Genomic DNA, 22,136 nt, shown 5'->3' on the forward strand with positions numbered 1-22,136 from the left:
ACCATTATAACTTTGCAGCCCATACTCCAATTGACAATTATCAGAATTCCACTTTTGATAACATCTACATGCCTGGAAAGAACTAATATCTCTGTGACTTCCCAGAATTGCACTATACCAGCTAATCTATCTTTTCAGCCTCTGTCATCTTTTCTAGGTCTCTGGGCCTGAATGAGTCACCCATCAATCCTTCTCAATCCAAAGGAGAAAGGACGAGTCAGATATGGAGTAAAGGCAATGTACCTCAGAGTCTGCAAGGGTTGGATAACACAATGGCAGTACCTGGGTGTCTTTTATGTAACCGGAAATATGGCCTATAAAAGACTATATGCAAATATGTACTCCCACTTCACCATGGGTTATATCCTACCCAAATTTACTAGTTACCCAGTTGAGAAACACCAGAGTTATTTTAACCATCCTGATATTCATCCACACACTCCCCTCTGAAGCAGCATGGGTTTATGTGGTTCATGTGAAGAGTTTTCCCCTCCATTGGAATAAATGAACTGGAACACTTTATGCTTAATTTGTCTTCAATAGTAGAAAAGATTGCCAATGAAACCACCTTTTCCATTCAGATTTTGTAATCAGAGATTACTTCATTATCAGGAGTTGTGTTACAGAACCGAATGGCCCTTGATATCCTACTTGCCAAGAAAGGAGGAGTATGCCAGGTCATCAATACTTCCTACTGTACCTATATGGACCAAAGTGGAGACATCCAACGCAGCATCACCACTTTGAAAGATATGACAAAGCAGGCCCATGAACTAAGCTAAGGGGGAGGGGGAGGGTTAGGGGCATGGGACTTGGATTTCCTGGGGATTGGCTCATGATTTGGAGGATTAGGAAAGTGAATTGCGTATGTTTTCATTATTGCAGCTGTTGTTATGGTGTTCTTTTTGTCATTTTGTTTCCTGTTCCAATACTTTTTGTCTCATTGTAGGAAGATATCTCCATGACGACTGTCAACCTCATGTCTCTGATCATCCTCCCTTTGATCCCATCTTGTATCCGCCTTGACAGCGAGAAACCCCTCACCAAGACAGACTCAGAGGCCACCATTGTTCCTGATATTGGTATGCATGAAACCCCTGAAATCCAGTGGTTGCACATGACACCATCCACAGACATTGAGGACCTTGGTCAATCTGAAAGCATCAAAAGGGAGGAGTTTTCAGATCCTAAGGGAATCTATGGTTAAGATCCCAATTGAATTGATGCATTGAGATTGACCAGGCCAGAACTATGCAGTTAGAAATAGCTTAAGTTCCTCATTTAGCTATATAATTAAATAATAAAGACACTGCTTTAAGGCTGGACATGTGACAAGAGGGCTATGCAGCAAGCTCACAGGCATAAAGTAAGGAATAATTAGTTAACCAAGTTGTTTACTGCAAATGAAACGGTTAGGATGTCATAAGTTTCGCTGCGCCTGTGATTAATGAATATTAATAAGTAAAGTACTACAATTCCACTTTTTGTTAACCAATGAACAGAGAATAATCAATAAAAGGGTATAGGAACTGACATTTTATAGGCCCAGTTCTTTACCTTATTTGTAAAAAGCAGAAGTTAAAAGATGTATTTAAGCCTGCATTGTAACTGCATAGCCAGGCATTGCTCTATGGATTTTTGATGGTAGCAAGCCTTTGTATACACATTCCTGAATAAAGGAAGTGGTTGACCACTATCTGACTGAGTTATTTTCTTAACAATCTAAAGAGAAAGACCAGGGTTTTCTATAGAAACAAATGGGTAATCCAAAACAAATCAGGGCATTCATTTTTTTTCTTGAAAACAAAATAGATGAACAGCGCCCCTGAAAATAACAAAAATTTTCATTTTCATTCATTTTTTTTTATCCCATTCAAGTCTATGGGGCAAACAAGATTGCAGACGGGGAGGGAGGGCAAGAGTTTTCTACTCAAGGCAGGCCAATGAAGCTACCAAAGCTAGACTGACTGGAGGCAGGATGAGAAGGGACAAGGAAGGAGCAGGACTAATAAAATTGAAGCATTTTTTAACCAACATATTCTAGCTGGCACCTGCATGGATTGACAATGAATTCCTCAGGTTTTTTCCAACCTGAATCTAAAAATAACATTTGAACAGTTGCCTTTTTTTTTTTTTTTTTGCTCATTTCTCAGCTGGATCTCAGACAGAAAGGTTGTCTTTCTAAATCTTTCTGAGCCAAAGAAAAAGTAGAAAAAGATTTAGAAAGGAAAGGAAGAAGAACTTGAAAGTAAGATTGGTTGTGCAGTTCCTTCTTGTCACAAACTATCACTGTGTGTAAAAAGAGAAATAGTAACTTTCTGTTGCTCAGTGTTACAGCTACTGTTGTGCTGTATCATTAAACAGACAGAAGTAATAAAGTATCTTTCTTTGAATGCAGGAGTGCATATGCGCACTGCAGAGAGAGTTCTTATTCTTACAATAAATGTAGCATGCTGTTCCTCTAGTACTCAGTACTTGCACACATACACACATACACCAGCACTAGTGTCTTGTGGAGAATGGTTTAGAGAGTCACATACAGCACAACAAATAGCACATACAGTGTGTTATAAAGCATGCCATACACAATATGTATCTGCTTGCTAACTGCATGTGTAGAGTGACTTCCATGGATGACACAGCTTATGGAAAAAAGAGTCACATATCTACTATAGACAGTGATTGTTTACTGATTCCTTTTTCCAACCAAAAAAAGTCAGAGAGAAAAAAAAAAAGACAGAGTAGTGCCCAGACTGGTCAGTGCAGAGGTTACTGGTCAGAGACATTGCAGCTGTTAAAATAAAAACAGTAAAAACCCCTGCTCGCTCTCACTGACTGCATAACTGCATCAAATTCCATCATGCTAACGGAAGCAAAAGGTAGAAGCACTAGTAGCACAATAGAAAAGGGAGAGGAAAATCTTTTTCTGCAAAGGGTTTAAAACAAGTTTAAGTACTAGCAGCACTACTAATAATACTGAAGAAAATAACTTTCCCACCCAAGTTAAAGAGAGATTTTTTTTTTTTTTTAGCAGGGAGAAAAGAGGCAGGGTTGGGCAAGAAGAAGCTCAAACCAGAAAAGGATCCAACGCCTGCTTCCAATGTCAGCTATGTTCTTATGATGCAGGAACAGGAGAAGGCAGAGTGAAGGCAAGATGGCATCAGTAGTGGAGGGGCAGGGACACTGGGAGCATAACATCCAAATGCAGCACAGCATTCTTCCCTGGTTCATTCTGAGCAGATACTGCAAGAAAGTGCTGATTTGCATGATTCACGTGAGGGCTTGTCAGACTCAGAGAATATAAAACTTCTAGTAAATCAGGAGGTTTGGGGAATCTAGTTATTAGCACGCTTTCCTCTAGTGAGTAGCTACAGGAGACAGAACGTGATACTGCTGAGGCAAAGAGCATCTCTCAGGAATAGTAGGTAGTAGAGAGCATGAGTGATGCATCTGGATTTTTGCCTCTTGGCCTACGTCAACCCTAGCCTCAGCAGCAGCTCCCAAGTCTGCAGAGAGGGAGAGCATATTCAGCAAGACATCTGAGAAGTAAAAGCACTTTAGAGATAAGGAAGACCAGCATTTTGCAAAATGTACTCACTTCAGTAGAGGAAGATACAAGGCCATCTTACAAATAGTGCATTTACCCAAGGGAAGTCTTGCCTCACAAATCTGCTTCATTTTTTTTGAAGGGGTTACTAAGCATGTGGATAAAGGTGAACCGGTAGATGTAGTGTATTTGGATTTTCTGAAGGTGTTTGTCAAAGTCCCTCATGAGAGGCTTCTAAGAAAACAAAAAAGTAATGGGATAGGAAGCAATATCCTTTCGTGGATTACAAACTGGTTAAAAGACAGGAAACAGAGAGTAGGATTAAATGGTCAATTTTCTTAGTGGAAAAAAGTAGATGGTGGAGTTCCTCAGGGATCTGTACTTGGACCAATGCTTTCCAATATATTTATAAATGATCTGGAAAGGAATACAACGAGTGAGATAATCAAATTTGCAAATGATACAAAATTATTCAGAGCAGATGGTGATAAATTGTAGGAGGACCTTGTGAGACTGGGCATCCAAAGGGAGATGAAATTTAATGTGGACAAGTGCAAGGTATTGCCTATAGGGAAAAATAACCCATGCTATAGTTACACAATGTTGGGTTCCATGTTAGGAGCTACCATCCAAGAAAAAGATCTAGGTGTCATAGTGGATAATACATTGAAATTGTCAACTCGGTGTGCTGCAGCAGGCAAAAAAGCAAACAGAATGTTAGGAATTATTAGGAAGGGAATGGTGAATAAAACGGAGAATGTCATAATGCCTCTGTATCGCTCCATGGTGAGAATGCACCTTACGTACTGTGTACAATTCTGATCACCGCATCTCAAAAAAGATATAGTTGCACTGGGGAAGGTAAAGAGAAGGGCAACCAAAATGATAAAGGGGATGGAACAGCTCCCCTATGAGGAAAGGCTAAAAAGGTAGGGCTGTTCAGCTTGGAGAAGAGATGGCTGAGGGGAGATATGATAGAGGTCTTTAAAATCATGAGAGGTCTAGAACAGGTAAATATGGTTCAGTTATTAACTCTTTTGGATAATAGAAGAACTAGGGGGCACTCCATGAAGTTAGCAAGTAGCACATTTAAAACTAATCAGAAAAAACTTTTTTTTTACCCAACGTTCAACTAAGCTCTGGAATTTGTTGCCTGAGGATAAGTTCTTGAAGGAGAAGTCCATTAACTGCTATTAATCAGGTTGACTTAGGGAACAGCCACTGCTATTACTGGCATCAGTAGCATGGGATCTACTTAGTGTTTTGATACTTGCCAGGTACTTGTATCCTGGATTGGCCACTGTTAAGATGCTACTCTTGATGGATCATTGGTCTGGCCCAGTAAGGCAATTTCTTATGTTCTTATGTGGCATACAATATCATTAAAAAAAAAAACCATAGCTATTAGTATGGGTTTCAGATGAGGTCTCCAATATTAGCCTTGGGACCCTGTCTACTACTCAAAGCAGCAATCTCTTCCTCCAGTGAGGTGACATGCAAGCAGTTCCCAACCCCACATTAGTGGCAAGCCATCATGAAGAAGATGACATGTTTTAACACATTACTTTCCTGTAGTAGGAGGCAAGCAACATCAAAGGTGGTGATATGGTAAATGGAGGAAATGATTGCACTAGATGACAAGTCTTTGCAGGTCATATAAATCATGGGAATTAAATGGCTGCTGTATCTTTTATCCCCAATTATAAGGGCATTTCTGGAAAACATTCAGTACATAGGTTACCCTTGTCCTGTATACTCCATGCTATGCTCACATAAAGCAAAGCTAGCCAAGGTAGAGAGGGCTAGTATCTTTTTCACTATCAACATCTGGACCAGCCAGAATGCTATACTTGCCTAACTTTCCCCAACAGTTCTATCGAGAGTGAATCAGCAGGGTACAAATGAACTATGCTGCACACACTGACGATGGATATCAGTCAATGTCTTAGGATTCAAAAGAAAGATGATGAACGGCTGGCAGCTAGATCAGAAAGATTGGACTCTCCCTCCATTTTTGTTACATACAGTAGTATAAATATGAAAAAGACAATGGAAGATGAGGGCTATGAGGGAATATTGCTTTGCACACTTGCTGTACCTGGCAGTAAAGGATGCCCTAGCAGCCAAGCAGCAATATGTCAGTTTAATCCTGAAGGAACTGATAGAGAGGTGCAGGAAAATAGTGGTACATTTTCAACAGGGAAGGACAAAAGCTCTGTGAGAAGCAGGAAGTAGTGGAGTATCTCTGCATAGGCTCATTCAGGATACAGGTACTAAGAGGAATTTCAATTATCTAATGCTGCAGAGGTAAGTAGAAAAAAGGGCAACCCTTCATATATCATGTCTCTAAGGTGAGATATGTGTGGGTTGCCCCCTGAGGCATCATGATTGCTACACATGACACTGATGATATATGTTCTGAAGCCCTTCAAGTATTCCATGGAGGATCTCAATTCCACAAGAATAGCCGGAGTAAGGTCATCCCCATAGTTAACATCCTGAAGGAGAAATTAGAGGATTTCCAGCAGAAATAGGGAGTGGCACCTGAGGTACTGATGTTCATGGACTCTTTGCAGTAGCAGGTGCAAGACAGGCTCAAACCCCTCAACAAGAAGGATACTTACATACTAACCAGGTTATACAACCCACAGGTGAAAGGGAGTACTGCTATCTAGTTCAAGTCTAATTCACTAGTAGGAGACACACTGGAGGCTAGGGTATAGCAATAGGAGTTTCAGATCCAGAGGGACAGTGGTGATGCAGAATAGGAAAGAGTGGGTACCCCAAAGAGTACTGTCAGCATGATCACCCCGTCAGCTTCTACTTCCTTCCCCATCTTTATCTACCACTCCTCCATGGCCACTGCAGAATGGGCTCTCCTGATATCAGCCATAGTTATAGCAGTTGGCAGCAGAGGAGATTCTCCTCCCCCAGCACAGGAGACCACAGCACAAATATCAGACACATTCTATACTGCAGAGCCCATTGAGGACATGGCCACAGATCCATTGATATATTTGACACACAAGTCTGCAGTCTAGCCAGATCCTGCCAAGGTAGCCCAGCAATTCCTTCCTATCCACAACCAGCATGCTTAGTAAATGGGTATTCTCAATGGCATGGGATGTCATGAATCCACATCATTCATGGCTAGCACCAGAGTTGGTGGAAAACTTGGAAAACTTGGTCTTTCTTAAAATATACCTCCTTCTGTTGGGTTTTCTGGACTCTCCATGCGAGTTCAGGAGGTCTGAGAATACAGCTACAGAGAACCAATGCCCACAGTTTTGGCCCTCAGCAACTTACTGGCTGGTTGCCAGTTACCACTCTTGCCACCACTTTCCTGTCTGTCTGCTAGTTCTGTTCCTTGCTGTGTTATTCTGCTGTAACTGCCCAGCCTGCTCCTGGCCCTCTCTCCTGCCACTGTGTCACAGTGCCTTGGAGTATTTATGCCATTGTGCTGTTTGCCTTATTCCTCATTCTATGTCTTGGAGTTTTGATGCTATTGTGCTGGTTACCCTACTCTACACTCTGTGCTACTTTGTGGTTTTTAAGCCACTGTGCTTCCTGCTTTATCCCTCTCTCAATTCCTGGAGGTGTTTATTCCACTGTGTATTTTTCTCCAACAAAAGTGACTATGTGTATGAGTCTAATTCACACTACTGGGTGTATTGTAACGCTAAAAATCACTAACTGATTGCCATATATCTCACACTAATCTTTGAGGTGTTTATGGCACTCTTGATGCTGCTTTGCTGTCTCACATGCCTTCTGATATTCATGCTTCTATTTTTCCCCCTTTACGATCTTGGCATGCCTTGAGATGTTCATGGCACTGTTGGAACCTCATTACCTCCTTTTTTGGTGCTTTGGGGTATATTTGCTACAATTGTTAGTGCCCTTTGCCCCTCATTTGTTGCTGATGCCATTTGTGTTTCTTTTGTTGCTGTGGGGTCTTCATGCTCTCTTAAAGCTGCCTTGCTCCTCTTTTAATGCTTTGGGCTGTTCATGCGACACATCTTGCTATGTTGTTGCGCACCTGTGGTTTCCAGTTCAAACACCAGTGCTCCTAATGCTCCAAGTCTCTCTCGATGCTTTTGGGTGTTTCTTACAGCGCATACTAACGATTGGTATTGCCATGCCAATCTGCTGCTTTACATATGCTCCTCTCATTGCCCCTTAGAGATGTCATGCCACTGTTGGTGGTGTACTTTCTCCCTCTTTTGGAGCTTTAGGATATTCATGCCACTATTGGTGCTGCTTTGCTCCTCACACGGTGTCTTGGGGTGTTGGTGCCTCTATTTGGGCTGCATTGCACTGTCATAGTGCCTTGGGTTATTTACGGCACTCTTGGTGCTACTTTGCCCCACTCTTGGTATCTTGGGGAGCTTTTCCCACTGCTGCTGGTCTGTCTGAATAGAAAACCCAAATTTTTAAGCCCAAAATAAGATGCTTTGCTTCCCCCATTGACTTTAATGGGAAATAAATGAACAAATGGCATAAATACATTTTTGAAAAATTTAGTTTGAAATGAATCAAGGAGGCAAATGAACCAAAATAACGAAATAAACCAAAAAAACATTTCCATGCACAACCATATTGATAGCTATGATGACAATATGTTAATGGATTCTATAAAACTATTCATTAGCAATCGAGTGTAACCCCATTCTTGGATGTGGATTGCTACCAGATGAGGCCATATAAGAATTTGTTGTTTCCCTTCAGGGCTGGTACCTTCCCAGGCAAGCTATTGCACACTCTCTTCTTTTCAGGGCCTGGATTCTTGGTCAAGTGGGGGGAAAATTACTACCAAGGCCCTGAGTGCTAAGGGTGGCTCCAAGTGTCCTTTGTTAAGGTCCCTGGGGAAGGATACGTATATGTCCCAATGTGTATTGAAAGTGCCTAATAAAGTCAATGAGTAAAGATTTGTTAGTGTCCAAACAAATCTTTACTGTTGCAAATAAGTGAAATTGGCATAATACTGATTCACAGCACCACAGAATGTTCCTTTTACAATCTTCTCCTTTAATCTGTGCAGAAATATCAGCTGCCAGAGCCAGGGGAATTTCTACCCTCCAGGGCTTGGAAAAATAAATCTCCAGGTAGACAGGGTGTAATTTAGCTTGGCAGGAACACCCCTCCAACTGGCAAAGATATAAAGTCTCAGTCTCTGCACAGAGAGATAAACTCTCTTTCTCTCTATCTCCCCAGCAGTCTTGAGAGTCATCAGATGGGTGTCCCTTTTAGAGATGTGAATCGGAACCGGATTCGGTTCCGATTCTGGTTCCGATTCACATGTGGTTTTTTTTTCATCGGACCCAATCACGGTTTTGTGTATCAGCTGCACCCGAGCCGATAAACAAAAAACCCACCCCGACCCACGTGACAGGGTATCCGTGCCATTGGCCGGACCAATGGCACCAGTAGCCCCTGTGACATAGTAAGGGCAAAGGCTATCGGCGCCATTTTGATTACTGGCAGCCGATGGCCTGAGTGCAGGAGATCACTCCTGGACCCCCACTGGACCACCAGGGGCTTTTGGCAAGTCTTGGGGGACCCTCCTGACCCCCACAAGACTTGCCAAAAGTCCAGCGGGGGTCCAGGAGCGACCTCCTGCACTCGGACCGTCGGCTGCCAGTATTCAAAATGGCGCCGATAGCCTTTGCCCTTACTATGTCACAGGGGTTACCGGTGCCATTGGTCAGCCCCTGTCACATGGTAGGAGCACAAGATGGCGCCGGCCATCCAGTGTTCCTACCATGTGACAGGGTCCAGCCAATGGCACGGATACCCTGTCACATGGTAAGGGCAAAGGGCCATCGGCGCCATTTTGATTAGTGGCAGCCGACAGGCCGGGAGTGGGAGATCGCTCCAGGGATCTTCACTGGACCAGCAGGTACCTGTAAAAAGTTTTTTTGGGGGGTCAGGAGGGTGGGGGAAGCTAAGGGATTAGTTTTAAAGGGTCGGGGTGGGTTTAGGGGTTATTTTTGTGTGCCGCTTTTCCCACCCTCCCCCAAAATGATAAGAGAACCCCCACGATCAAAATCGTGGGGTTTTCATATCGTTTTGGGGGAGCCCCCGATTTCTGACGATTTTGAAAATATCATCCGATATTTTCAATCGTCTGAAGCCAGATTCACATCCCTAGTCCCTTTTGATAAATAGGCTTTGTCTTTACTCACTGTTAGATGATTCACCCTTACGCTCTAATGAATGGGGATGCGCATCATTTTTTTGATGAATTAAAATATCATACGATATTTCCTAATTCGTCATCTATCAGGGTCCCTGAAAATGATAGGAAAACCCCACGAAATTTTGTATGGTTTTCTTATCATTTTTTTTTTGGGGGGGGGGGGGGAGAAAGGGCACACAGAAAAAAAAGACCCCAAACCCACCCCAATCCTTCAAATCTAATTATTTACAATCCCCCACCCTCCCGACCCCCCCAAAAACTTGCCTAAAGTCCCTGGTGATCCAGCGGGGGTCCCGAAAGCGATGTCCCCCTCTCGGGTCGTTGGCTGCCACTAATCAAAATGGCACTGATGGCCCTTTGCCCTTACCATGTGAGAAGGGCTATCAGTGCCATTGGCCAGCCCCTGTCACATGGTAGGAGCAATGGATGGCCCGTGCCATTTTTTAAGATGGTGCCATTTTGTTTACTGGCAGCTGACAGCCCGAGAGTGGGAGATCGCTCCCGGGACCCCCGCTGGACCACCAGGGACTTTAGGCAAGTTTTGGGGGGATTGTAAATAATTAAATCTGAAGGATTGGGATGTTTTTTTATTTTTGGATCGGGACAGCCGGAAAAAAAACAGTCAGAACTGTGGGAAACGAAATTTCCCATGGTTCTACGAAAACGAAACCGGAAACGATTGCCGGTACGATACACATCTCTACTAATGAAGTCCTTTGTTCTTGTCTTGGGGTACTTAATGGGAGGAATTCCCTGGAGCAGGCCTCTTGGTGCTCCAGTAAGAAAGGAAGGGCAGTCAGAACTTCCTCCTAGGTCTTGAAAGTAATCTTTAGCAAAATAAAAATACCATCGGAGTGTACCCCTACAGCAGGACACTGACACCCTTGAACTCAGGATATAGGGAGGCAGGTCTTCCCTAATCTGCCCAGGCTCAGTCCCAAGGTTCCTTGTTCCCTGGGCCCAAGACCTGAATAGGCTCCAAAAAGCCACTTAAAAGGTTAAATTCAAAAAAATATACCCAGAGGGAGATTTCCCACCAGACAGGTTGTGATCTGAATAGGCAAAACCCCTCCCAGCCCTGGCCAGGACCACCAAACAGGGTTTGCTTGGCTCCTCTGGCTGGGCCTTTAAAATAACAAAAAAAAAAAAAAAAAAAGCTAAGCTCCTCTCTATCTCTAAACACTGTTCACAACTCAAAGGACTGCCCCCCTCCCAGCAGTAGCCAGTCCCCTGCTTTTAAAAGCTCACTAGAGGGATGATCATTCCAGCAGGAGGAGCTGCATTTGAATGAAACCTCCCTCACTATCATCCTGCACTAGATCTATTTGAGACTTGATACCCAGGGCTTAATGGTAACCCGGAAAGAGACCTGGGTTACATGAGAAACAGTGTGTGGCATAACACCAAAATTAGATCATAATGGTTGAAAGATAGTAAATGAAAAAATAGACCCAGCTTGCTTTAGAAGAAAAATAAAATACTTCACTGAAATTTCAGGAGCTGTAACCATTGGATACAATTGTTAGTCTTGATTGCGCAGTCTAATTCAAGGATTCAAAACTCGATTCCTCTCAGACCCCTGTCATAGGGAGGCCAGTTTTCAAAAACCAGGGTAAATTGGCTGTCTGAAAAAGTATTATGTACCTTTGACCTGGGTAAAAGTAAGCACTGGTATCAACATGTATACTTTTACACATGGGAAAAGCAGGTGGGCTTGGGGGTGAGGTTAGGTCAGAAGGAGACAATATCATTTTCAAAATTGTGTGAGGCATTTAGAATGGAAAAAGTACCTGCAGAAAAAGGAGACAAATTTTTCTGGAAACGTTTTCCCCTAGGCAATTTTCAAAAGGGAAAGTATGCTCAGCTCATGAGTATAAATACCTGCAACTTTGCGACTATCCATAGACATTTCAAAATTGCTCCATAGGCGATCAATTTAAAAAAAAAGAAAAAAGCTCAGCACTTTATTTAGCAATTTAAAAGTAGGCATGCAATTCATTTGCCTAGAATGAGGTGCTTAAAATCATTGCTAAGCATCTATTGTTTCTCCTAACCTATCTCCTCCCATGTAGTTGCCTACTTTTTAAGGACCTAAATTCAGGTGCCTAGTGAAAATAGGCTCCTAAATTTAAGAACTCAACCCTAGTCAATTTTCGAAAGGTCCCATTTAGGTGCATGACTCCCAAAGTTAGATACCTAAACCTTTTGAACATAGACTCCCAAGTGTTCTAACTGCAATCAACAGAGGGCTATGCAGCATAAATTCTATACACATAAGCTTTAAAGCCATATAGCCAACTGACCAATTCAGACCTTGAGCAGCTCAATACTTCTGGTTAGATAAGGATCTAACAGTTGGCTCTTAAAATTAGGGTCTATGACAAAGATACGCTTAAATGAACATGTTTACTTTAATGGCAAAATCTTTGGTTAAGAAAAGTTTTGGGGGATTTATTTTTTACATCTTTAGTACCTGATTCAGTAAGGGTTTTTCCCAAAGACGCAAAATGGGAGAAAAGCCTTAATAAATATGACTCTTAGTTTCTAAAGAATAACTTGGTAAGTGAAGATAGATTGCCACTCTGAAAAACACAGAATAAAATAAAAAAGAAAGTCACTAAGGACCAATAATCTACACAGAAAAAAACAAAAGCAACAGGACAGCTCTCATTTGTTTTTGAAAAAAAAATATGATTAACTGGGAAGTTAGCTCTCATTAACCATGAATTCTGTGGTTCTCTATTAAAACAGCTATTCAAAGTTACATTACCATTGAGAATTATATATTGATACGGTTCAGTCTAAATTGTTTTTTTTAATGTACACAATATTACAAATTTAATTTTAAGCTGTTTGAATCAGTCTGTAAAAAAGATTTGATTATACCTGAGTGTTCTGGCCCCAGTTTTTCCATATCTCAGTAATCTTGGCGGTAATTGGCTGATTAGGTGCCTCACACTCCATCTCTGCCTCTGTTGCCATGGTGATGTTACAAGAGCTATTATAGATGAGAACTTCATCTCTTTCTACTTTAGGGCTGAAACGAGAGGGGAGGTTAAATGGGGTGTCATCAATCTTAATGAAATGCAATTATTTTTACTCTTATTAATCATTGCAAGCCATTAGCTTGTGGCAACTACAGGCCACCATTTGTCAAACTTTGCAAATTTCTGTAATTTTGTTTCCATTCTTTTATTGTTTATTTGTTTTTCCTTATCTGCTGCCTTAACAATGAAAGTGCATGTGGTAAATATCTTTCACTGATGCCTCTCTATTTTCTAAATCGATTATAAAAGCAGCAAAACATTTTCTAAGTTGAGGAGGCTAGTACTGCCCTACCAATTCTAAAACCAACAATGGAAGCAAATAATGGTGAGGCTCTGTGATCCTCCTACAGCACCTTATTAACACATTTTGTACTCTTTGGACCTGGAAGCGTATAATTTACAATTCCCTCAGGGCACAGAAAAATTGGAAAGCACACACAACAACTGGCTAACCGGTCTCTAATTCCAGCTGTGAAAAAATGAGCTAATTTCAGGGTTCCAGTTCCTGCTACCTTGCTGATAGCAATGAGACTCTCAGCTGCTGACAGTGGAACATTAACTTGCTAACTTAATTAAACTTACTTAACAGCCCAAACTAAGCAGATTCGATATATGTGCCAGTTATACTGCCAGGCAGTGCTGTAAAAGCTTGCATCCATAAGTGGAGAAGAAATAAGAAGGATGCATAAAAAAGTCCCTACTCATTCTTCAACAGATAAAACTGTGACTTGAAGACATTGGGCCTGACATATTAGATAGCCTACCTCATTTTTACAGTCCAATCGGAACCTGTCCCAACCTCACCAGCTGACATTTAAGGATGTGCAAAGCTGTGACACCCATGGGCCTTCAATTGCAGCTGGAGCCTGACTTATTAAAAGGACTGGATGGGGCCCAGGTGTCATCATAGGTGCAAAGCAGAGAAAACCTTTTGCAAATCAGTTGTTTAAGAGGCTTTAAACATTCAGATCCTAATTTTCATTCACTGACCCTAAAGCTACATCTTTTTTTCCATCTGCAGAATCTGGCTAAATCCTCTTAAAAGATACTTATACAATTTCTTCTGATCTACTTTTAGAACAGAAATAAGATTCCACCTGTGCAGTGACAATAGCTGGCTGTCTTATTTAGGCATAAAAATAATCTGAGGATGTAGGCGAGAGATTTGGCTTTTTATTATATTCTAAAAATTCCTTACCATCATTTTTTTTTGGGGGGGGGGGGGGGGGGGTTGATTCTTACTTACAGCATTTCCCATGACATTTTAGTCCTGTGTAAAACAGTACATAGATAGTAAGTGCCGGGCTATGGCTCACAGTCAATGCCCTTCTCACAACATACCACAGAGCTAACAATAAATTAGCTTGTCAATCATATCCTGTATTTACAGTTACTTCTTTGTTTTATTTCATTTCATACCATAGCCTAGCTCTATCTTACTGTACATACATATTAGAAGAACAAGTACATAATTAATTAAAATTAAATGTAACCCCTTTTATGAGGTGCATAAAATTTTGAGAAGATCAGACCTGTAAAAAGCAAGGATCAGTCTCTCTGATTTGTTTTGTGGGCTCAGCAAATGTGTCCTGGAGATGGTGAAGAGGACCCAGATAAAGGCAGTGAGGTGGTAGTGTTTCTCCCTTTCTCTCTTGATCTGTCAGAGAGATTTAAACCCTTCTCTGCCCCCATGAACTCTGTCCCTCCCCTGGGTGATTTCCCATGCTGATCCCCACTGAGACCTGAAAAAGCAAAAATGCTCAAGGAAATTATTACGTTTGACAGTCTGCAGGCTGCCCCCGCGAACCGCTGCACTCACCTCCCTGGCCAGGCCATTGCTGCTGGATCCTGATGCAGCCAGGCGCTGCTGGTTCTCTACATGGCAGAGCGCCACCAGCCCCATTCTGCTGTGCTCTTCCTTAGATGCGCATGCGCCCGACCTCTCTTCATTTAAAGGGCCTAAGGTGCCTGCCGATGACATCACATGACAAGCCCTATAAAGAGCTCAGTCTCTCCTTCCCTCACTCCCTCAGCAACAGGTCCAGCTATTCCTTAGTACTGTGTGTTGCTCACAGTGTTCCTGTCTTTGGTCTTCATCCAGCTTGCCTTCGGTCTTCATCCTGCTTGTTCTTGCCCTTGCCTGCCTGCCTTGCCTATCTGATCCTCTTCCCCTTCAGATGGATACCTGCCTCTTATCACTGCCTGGACCTCAGATAAGCCTGAACGCTGCCTCCCTTCAACCACTGCCTGGAACCCAAATACACCTGACCGCCACCTGCCCACAACCCTAGTTAACTATGGACCTCTTCTCCTGCCATCAGCAGAGACCCCACGTAAATCCTGCTGGTCCTGGCACCCAAAGGTTCAACCTGAGTGAAATGTGGGCTGGTATAGATGTAGGTCCTGACTGGTCTCTGCTTCTCCTGGATCCACCTGCCAATAGTGAGAACCTGCAGGGCTCCACAGCCCTAGGGCCCACAGACAAAGTTTGCTGAGGCCATGGACTCAGCGGGCTTGACAACGTTGCATGCTATTCCTGGCAAAGCCCGCAGATTGCAAGATCAACAAGGTGCTCTGGAACTCCTAGACACCTTAAACACTCCTGCGGTACCACTTCCATCCACACCAATACTGCTACCTCCTCCAGCACCCAGTTGGCCAGTTACTCAGTTGCCAGCTCCACCTCGGTATGCAAGGGACCCCAAGAGATGTTGTGGATTCTTTAACCAGTGCAGTTTGCATTTCCAGTTACAGGCTCCACTATTTCCTGACGACCAAGCTAAAACAACATACATCCTCTCCCTGCTTGAAGGAATAGCACTGGCCTGGGCTTCTCCCCTCTGGGAGCAAGGGGATCCCCTCCTGCTCAACCTGAGACAGTTCATGGAGCAGTTCCACACCATCTTTGAGGAGCCAGGTCATGCAGCAGCGATGGACTCTGATTTGCTTCACCTCCATGAAGGCTCTCAAACCCTGGTTGAATATGCAGTGGAGTTTCAGACACTGGCTTTCGAGCCTAACTGACCTCTCTGGGGAAATTCAAAGATGAGCTTGCTGTCTGGGATCTTCCCACCTTGCTAGATGATTTCATTGTTCTAACTGGCAAAATCAATCATCATCTGCAGCAAAGGGCTTGAGAGACTCATCCAGCATGGAGGAGTGTGCCTTTTGTGCCTCGCTTCCATCACCCACTCTCACCCCTGGCTGCCACATCCTCCTCCTCCAGAAGAGCCAATGCAATTGGGATGCTGCTGCTTGGGACCAGACGCCAGGCTCCATCGCAGATAACAGGGCCTCTTCCCCTACTACACAGCCTGAGGTCACCCCTTGACATAATGTCCATGGAGGTCAGGAAAGAAAAGCCTAGGATCTTTCAGGGAGATGATCCTAGATCTTACTGTTCAGGCTTTCCAACTCCTCCTGCCAGTCACACTGCAACTGGGCTCCGAATGTTTCTACACCCAGGCCTTTGTAGACTCTGGTTCCTGAGAGAACTTTATTTTGCAAGACCTAGTCAATCAACTCCAAATCCCCATAGTCCAAATGACTTCCCCTCTGGTAATCATAAGAACATAAGAAATTGCCATTCTGGTCAGACCAAGGGTCCCTCAAGCCCAGCATCCTGTTCCCAACAGAGGCCAAACCAGGCCACAAGAACCTGGCAAGTACCCAAACACCAAGAAGATCCCATGCTACTGATGCCAGTTATAGCAGAGGCTATTCCCTAAGTCAACTTGATTAATAGCAATTAATGGACTTATCCTCCAAGAACTTATCCACACCTTTGTTGAACCCAACTACACTAACTGCACTAACCACATCCTCTAGCAACAAATTCCAGAGCTTAATTGTGAGTTGAGTGAAAATGAATTTTCTCCAATTAGTCTTAAATGAGCTACTTGCTAACTTCATGGCGTGCACCCTAGTTCTGTCTATGGAGATCCACTTCTAGGCCAGGTCACCCAGACCACAGCGCCTCTAGCCTTAATCACTAGCCTCTTGCACCTAAAGAAAATCAATGAGAGGAGAGGATCACCTTGCTGGTGGCTGAAAGGAATCAGTAAGCTCTGCTTGAGGAATTTTTTTAAAGTATTAGGAAGAGGTAAACTATTGGGGAATATTATTTAGTGTATTTGTGTGTTGTGCTTTAAATAGTCAGTAAGGCAGATAAACAGAAGTTAGTGTGTTTGTGTTTTCCAACCCTCTCACCCCTCTCCCAACCCACCCACCCCTAGCTCATCCTTTAATTTATAGGCAGGTGCCACTTTCACACTAAAAAAAAAATCACCCTTTTAACTTCACTTCACGAATTCCCCCACATCTTATTGAGAGTTCATCACTTCCTTGTCGGCCATTACCAGATATATAGTGAATACACTAATACATTTAAAGGACTCAAATTAAACACATTCCTACTCCCATAGCAACCTAAAACTTAACTAAGAACTGAACAAATTTGAGATGAAGGCAGCAGTCCAGCAGCAAGAGGGGGGCCTCCCAGCCTTTTGCATTGAGTATCACATGTATGATTTTTTACCCACAGGTGAGAAGTTGTACATGTGCATCCGATGCAAAGAGCTCCTGTCTCTCAGAAAATTATTCCAATCCCTGGAGGCTAGAGTGGAGGACCATGAGGAGCTGAGGCAGACAGAGAGGTATATAGATGAGACCTTCAGGGACATAGCAGTCAAGTTCCAACTTCAGACTGGCAGCCTTCGTGCTGCCTTGGAGGAAGAAGGTCTCATGATCAGAGAGCATCAACCTAGTGCAGCAGAAAAGGATCCTGTAGCAAAGACATGGTGGTACACTGTCCTCTCACACCGAGGATGAGTCTCCCAGGGCTACTGCTCAGGAGAGAAGGGTTAAGTTGACCATTGTAGTTGGTCATTCGATTATTAGGAATGTAGACAGATGGGTGGCTGGTAGGCGTGAAGATTGCTGGGTAACATGCCTACCTGGTTTGAAGGTGGCGGACCTCACGTGTCACCTAGATAGGATTTTAGAAAGTGCTGGGGAGAAGCCCATTGTCATGGTACATGTAGGCACCAATGACATAGGAAAATGTGGGTGGGAGGTTTTGGAAGCCAAATTTAGGCTATTAGGTAGAAAGCTGAAATCCAGAACCTCCAGGATAGATTCTTTGTAACGCTCCCTGTTCCATGTGCAGGTCCCCAGAGGCAGGCAGAGCTCCAGAATCTCAATGCGTGGATGAGGATTCAGTATTGTAAGGAACTGGGAATCTTTTGGGGAAGGAGGAGACTTTTCCGAAGGGATGGGCTCCAACTTAACCAGGGTGAAACCAGGCTGTTGGCGCTAACCTTTAAAAAGGAGATAGAGTAGCTTTTAAACTAGAACAAAGGGGAAAACCGACAGTCACTCAGCAGCGCATGGTTCAGATGGAAGTATCGTCAAAGGGTACTAATGGTACATTAGAATTAGGGCATCCCAACAGTGAGGTTCCAATAATAAGAAAAGTAGTCCAAGTGCTTGTAACTAAAAACTCACCTTAGCTAAAAGATTCCTATTTATCCCTATCAATTAAAAGCAGAATGAAAATACAAACAAAAACCACACTTTGAAATGTTTGTATGCTAATGCCAGAAGTCTAAGAAGTAAGATGGGAGAATTAGAATGTATAGCAGTGAATGACATAGACTTAATTGGCATCTCAGAGAAATGGTGGAAGGAGGATAACCAATGGGATAGTGCAATACCAGGGTATAAATTATATCGAAATGACAGAGAGGAGCATCTGGGAGGTGGGGCGGCACTTTATGTCCGGTATTGCATAAAGTCCAACAGGATAAAGATCCTGCATGAGACTAAATGCACAATCAAATGTTTATGGGTAGAAATCCCATGTGTGTTGGGGAAGAGTATAGTGACAGAGTGTTCTACTGTCCACCTGGCCAAGATGGTGAGATGGACAGTGAAATGCTAAGAGAAATTAGGGAAGCTAACCAAATTAGTAGTGCAGTAATAATTGGAGATTTAAATTGCTCCAATATTGACTGGGTAAATGTAACATCAGGACATGCTAGAGAGATAAAGTTCCTGGATGGAATAAATGACAGTTTTATGGAGCAATTGATTCAGGAACTGACGAGAGAGGGAGCAATTTCAGATCTAATTCTCAGTGGAGCACAGGATTTGGTGAGAGAGGTAACGGTGGTGGGGCCGCTTGGCAATAATGATCATAATATGATCAAATTTGAATTAATGTGCTAAATTTTCAAAAGGGAAACTTTGATAAAATGAGAAAAATATTTAGAAAAAAACTGAAAGGAACAGCTACTAAAGAAAAAAGTGTGCAAGATGCGTGGACATTGTTAAAAAATACCATCCTAGAAGCACAGTCCAGATGTATTCCGTACATTAAGAAGGGTGGAAGGAAAGCAAAATGATTACAGTATGGTTAAAATGTGAGGTAAAAGAGGCTATTTTAACCAAAATTCAAAAATTGGAAAAAGGAGGATCCAACAGAAGAAAATAGGATAAATCATAAGTGTTGGCAAGTTTATTTATTTATTTATTTTATTTATTTATTTTATTTTGTTTTATATACCGGCAACCGTTTGCACATCGTGCCGGTTTACAGATAACTTACAACCGAAAATATGTAGGCAAAGCCTTTACAAGGAACATTGTGTAACAAACAAAGTAACATAGTAAGTAACTAGAAAGGTAAAATAAATAACTAAGGGGAGGGAGGGGAGGGGGTAGACGAGACTAAGGAAGGGGAAGGGGGATGGAGTGGATACAAAAGGAGAAGCTATGTACAGGGGTACAAGGGACAATTGATGTGTACACAGGTTATATACAAGATTGTGTAGGCGCAGAACAACAATAATTGAGGTAAGAAAGTGTATGCGGTTGTGCTGAGTAACATTTTTAGGTTTGTAGTTCCTTAGAGGGGGTGGGTGTGGGTGTTGGGTGTAGGTCCTGTGGGGGAGTGTAGGTGAGAGAAGGATTTCGGGTAAGGGTGTTAGTAGGAGATGATGATGATTGGGGGTATGCTTGGAGGAAGAGCCAGGTTTTGAGTTTCTTTTTGAAAGTGGGTGTGGAGGTTTCTGTGCGTAGGTCAAGGGGCATGGAGTTCCAAAGGGAAGGGCCTGCGAGGGAGAGGGCCCTATTAGTGGTGGAGATGAGTCTTGTGGATTTTATGGAGGGGGGAATAAGGGTTGCACGGAGAGAGGAGCGGGTGGGTCTTGTGGAGGTACGAGGGAGGAAAGGTGGGTTTAGCCAGTTGTAATGTTCGTTAGTAATACTTTTGTGGATGAGGGTAAGGGTTTTGTAAATAATTCGTGAGTGGATAGGAAGCCAGTGGAGGTTGATGAGGGTGGGAGTGATGTGGTCTTTTTTATTGGCATTAGTAAGGATGCGTGCAGTAGCGTTTTGAAGGAGTTGTAGAGGTTTGATGTGGGTAGCAGGGAGACCAAGTAGGAGTGCATTACAGTAATCAATCTTTGAGAAAATTATAGATTGAAGTACTGTGCGGAAATCAGAGAAGTAGAGAAGGGGTTTGAGTTTTTTGAGAGTTTGTAGTTTGAAGTAGCAGCTGCTAAGGATAGATTTAATATATGGTTTGAGGGTTAGTTGGTTATCTAGAATAACCCCTAGGTTTCTTTTGTCAGAGAGAAAGTTAGGGGGGGTGGAGGGTAGAGGGAAAGGGTATGGATGCATGTTTGGAGGAGATGAGGAGGAGTTCAGTTTTTTGCGGGTTAAGGGCAAGGTGCATGTCAGTGAGGAGTTGGTTTATGGAGGCGAGGATGGTGTTCCATTTTTGGAGAGCAGTGAGTAGAGAGTTAGTGAAGGGTATGAGGATTTGCACGTCATCTGCATAGATGAAGTGTGTAATACCAAGGTTGGAGAGAGGGTTTGTGAGGGGGAGCATATAAATGTTAAATAGGGTGGATGAAAGGGAGGATCCTTGGGGGACGCCACAGTCGAGATGAACAGGGGGGGATGTGAAGTTGTCGGTGAGAACTGTGTAAGTACGGTTTTGGAGAAAGGACTTTATCCAAGAAAGGGCGGTACCTGTGATCCCTATGCTAATGAGAGTGTTGATGAGGATGTTATGATTTACTGTATCGAATGCGGCGGAGATATCAAGCATGGCGATGAGGTAGGAGTTACCGGCATCCATGCCTTTGATGATAGTGTCGGTAAGGGAGAGGAGTAGGGATTCCGTACTGAGGTGTTTTCGGAAACCGTATTGTGTTGGTAGGAGTATGTTGGATTGTTCTAGGTGGTCAGAGAGGCGGGAGTTAACTAGTTTTTCAATGATTTTGGAGAGGAAAGGGAGATTGGAAATGGGGCGGAGGTTAGATAGGTTGGAGGGATCGAGGGAGGGTTTTTTTAGGATGGGTTTAACCACGGCTTGTTTCAGGGAGATAGGAACCAGGCCGTGTTCTAGGGAACAATTCACGATTTTGGAGAGTGAGGTGGCTATTGTTTTTGGAATAGCGAGTAGGAGTTTAGTAGGGATAGTTTCTGAGGGGTGGGACGAGGGTCTCATCTTTTTTAATATGTTTTCTATTTCTAGGGTAGAGGAGGGATCAAAAGAAGAGAGAAAGGTGGGAATGTGTGGGGTGGGAGGGGTTATACTATTGGAGTTGGGGGTATTATTAGAGTTAGTGTGAAACTTGGCAGTGATGTTGGATATTTTGTTCTTGAAGAAGAGGGCAATTTCATTGCATCGTGTTTGTGAGGAGGGGATTTGGAGTGGGGGTACGTTGGGTTTGGTGAGATTAGAGACTAGGGTAAATAATGCCTTTGGATTGAATTGGAGGTGGTGAATTTTTTTGGCATAGTATTCTTTTTTAGTTTTTTGAATGGCGTTTCTATATGCATGCATGAGTTGGTAATAGATGGTTTTTGAAGCAGGAGTGGGATGTTTGCGCCAGTGTCTTTCTGCAGCTCTGAGCTGGGTTTTTTGGGTTTTCAGTGTCTGGGTGTACCATGGTTTTTTGGATGCTTTGGTTTGTGTGATAGTTTTTTGAATGACTGGGCATAACTTGTTAGCGATTTTTTGGGTAGTTTCTGTCCAGGAGGATATAGCACTATCAGCTGTCTCCAGGTCAATGTGATTTGGTATGTTGGAGCAAGCCGTAGCAAGTGTGTCTATGGGGCAGGCTTTACGAAGTTAAATGTAAGACATTGATAAGGCTTTACGAAGTTAAATGTAAGACATTGATAAGACAGGCTAAGAGAGAATTTGAAAAGAAGTTGGCCATACAGGCAAAAACTCACAGTAAAAACTTTTTAAAATATATCCAAAGCAGAAATTCGCGAGGGAGTCAGTTGGAGCAGTAGATGACCGAGGGGTTAAAGGGGCACTTAG

General features: G+C 43.0%; 1 protein-coding gene across 3 annotated transcripts in view; it reads right to left on the reverse strand.

Annotated features, from left to right (window-relative positions):
• Positions 1-22,136, reverse strand: part of PKHD1 (PKHD1 ciliary IPT domain containing fibrocystin/polyductin) — a 1,284,809-nt gene that overhangs the window by 949,440 nt on the left and 313,233 nt on the right. For all 3 annotated transcript variants that reach the window (XM_029596114.1, XM_029596113.1, XM_029596115.1), the window contains one exon: positions 12,633-12,783. In XM_029596114.1, coding sequence (XP_029451974.1) covers positions 12,633-12,783 — 151 coding nt within the window. The remainder of the gene's footprint in view (positions 1-12,632; positions 12,784-22,136) is intronic.

Source organism: Rhinatrema bivittatum, chromosome 3 (genome assembly GCF_901001135.1).
Source record: "Rhinatrema bivittatum chromosome 3, aRhiBiv1.1, whole genome shotgun sequence".
NCBI classification, from domain to species: Eukaryota; Metazoa; Chordata; class Amphibia; order Gymnophiona; family Rhinatrematidae; genus Rhinatrema; species Rhinatrema bivittatum.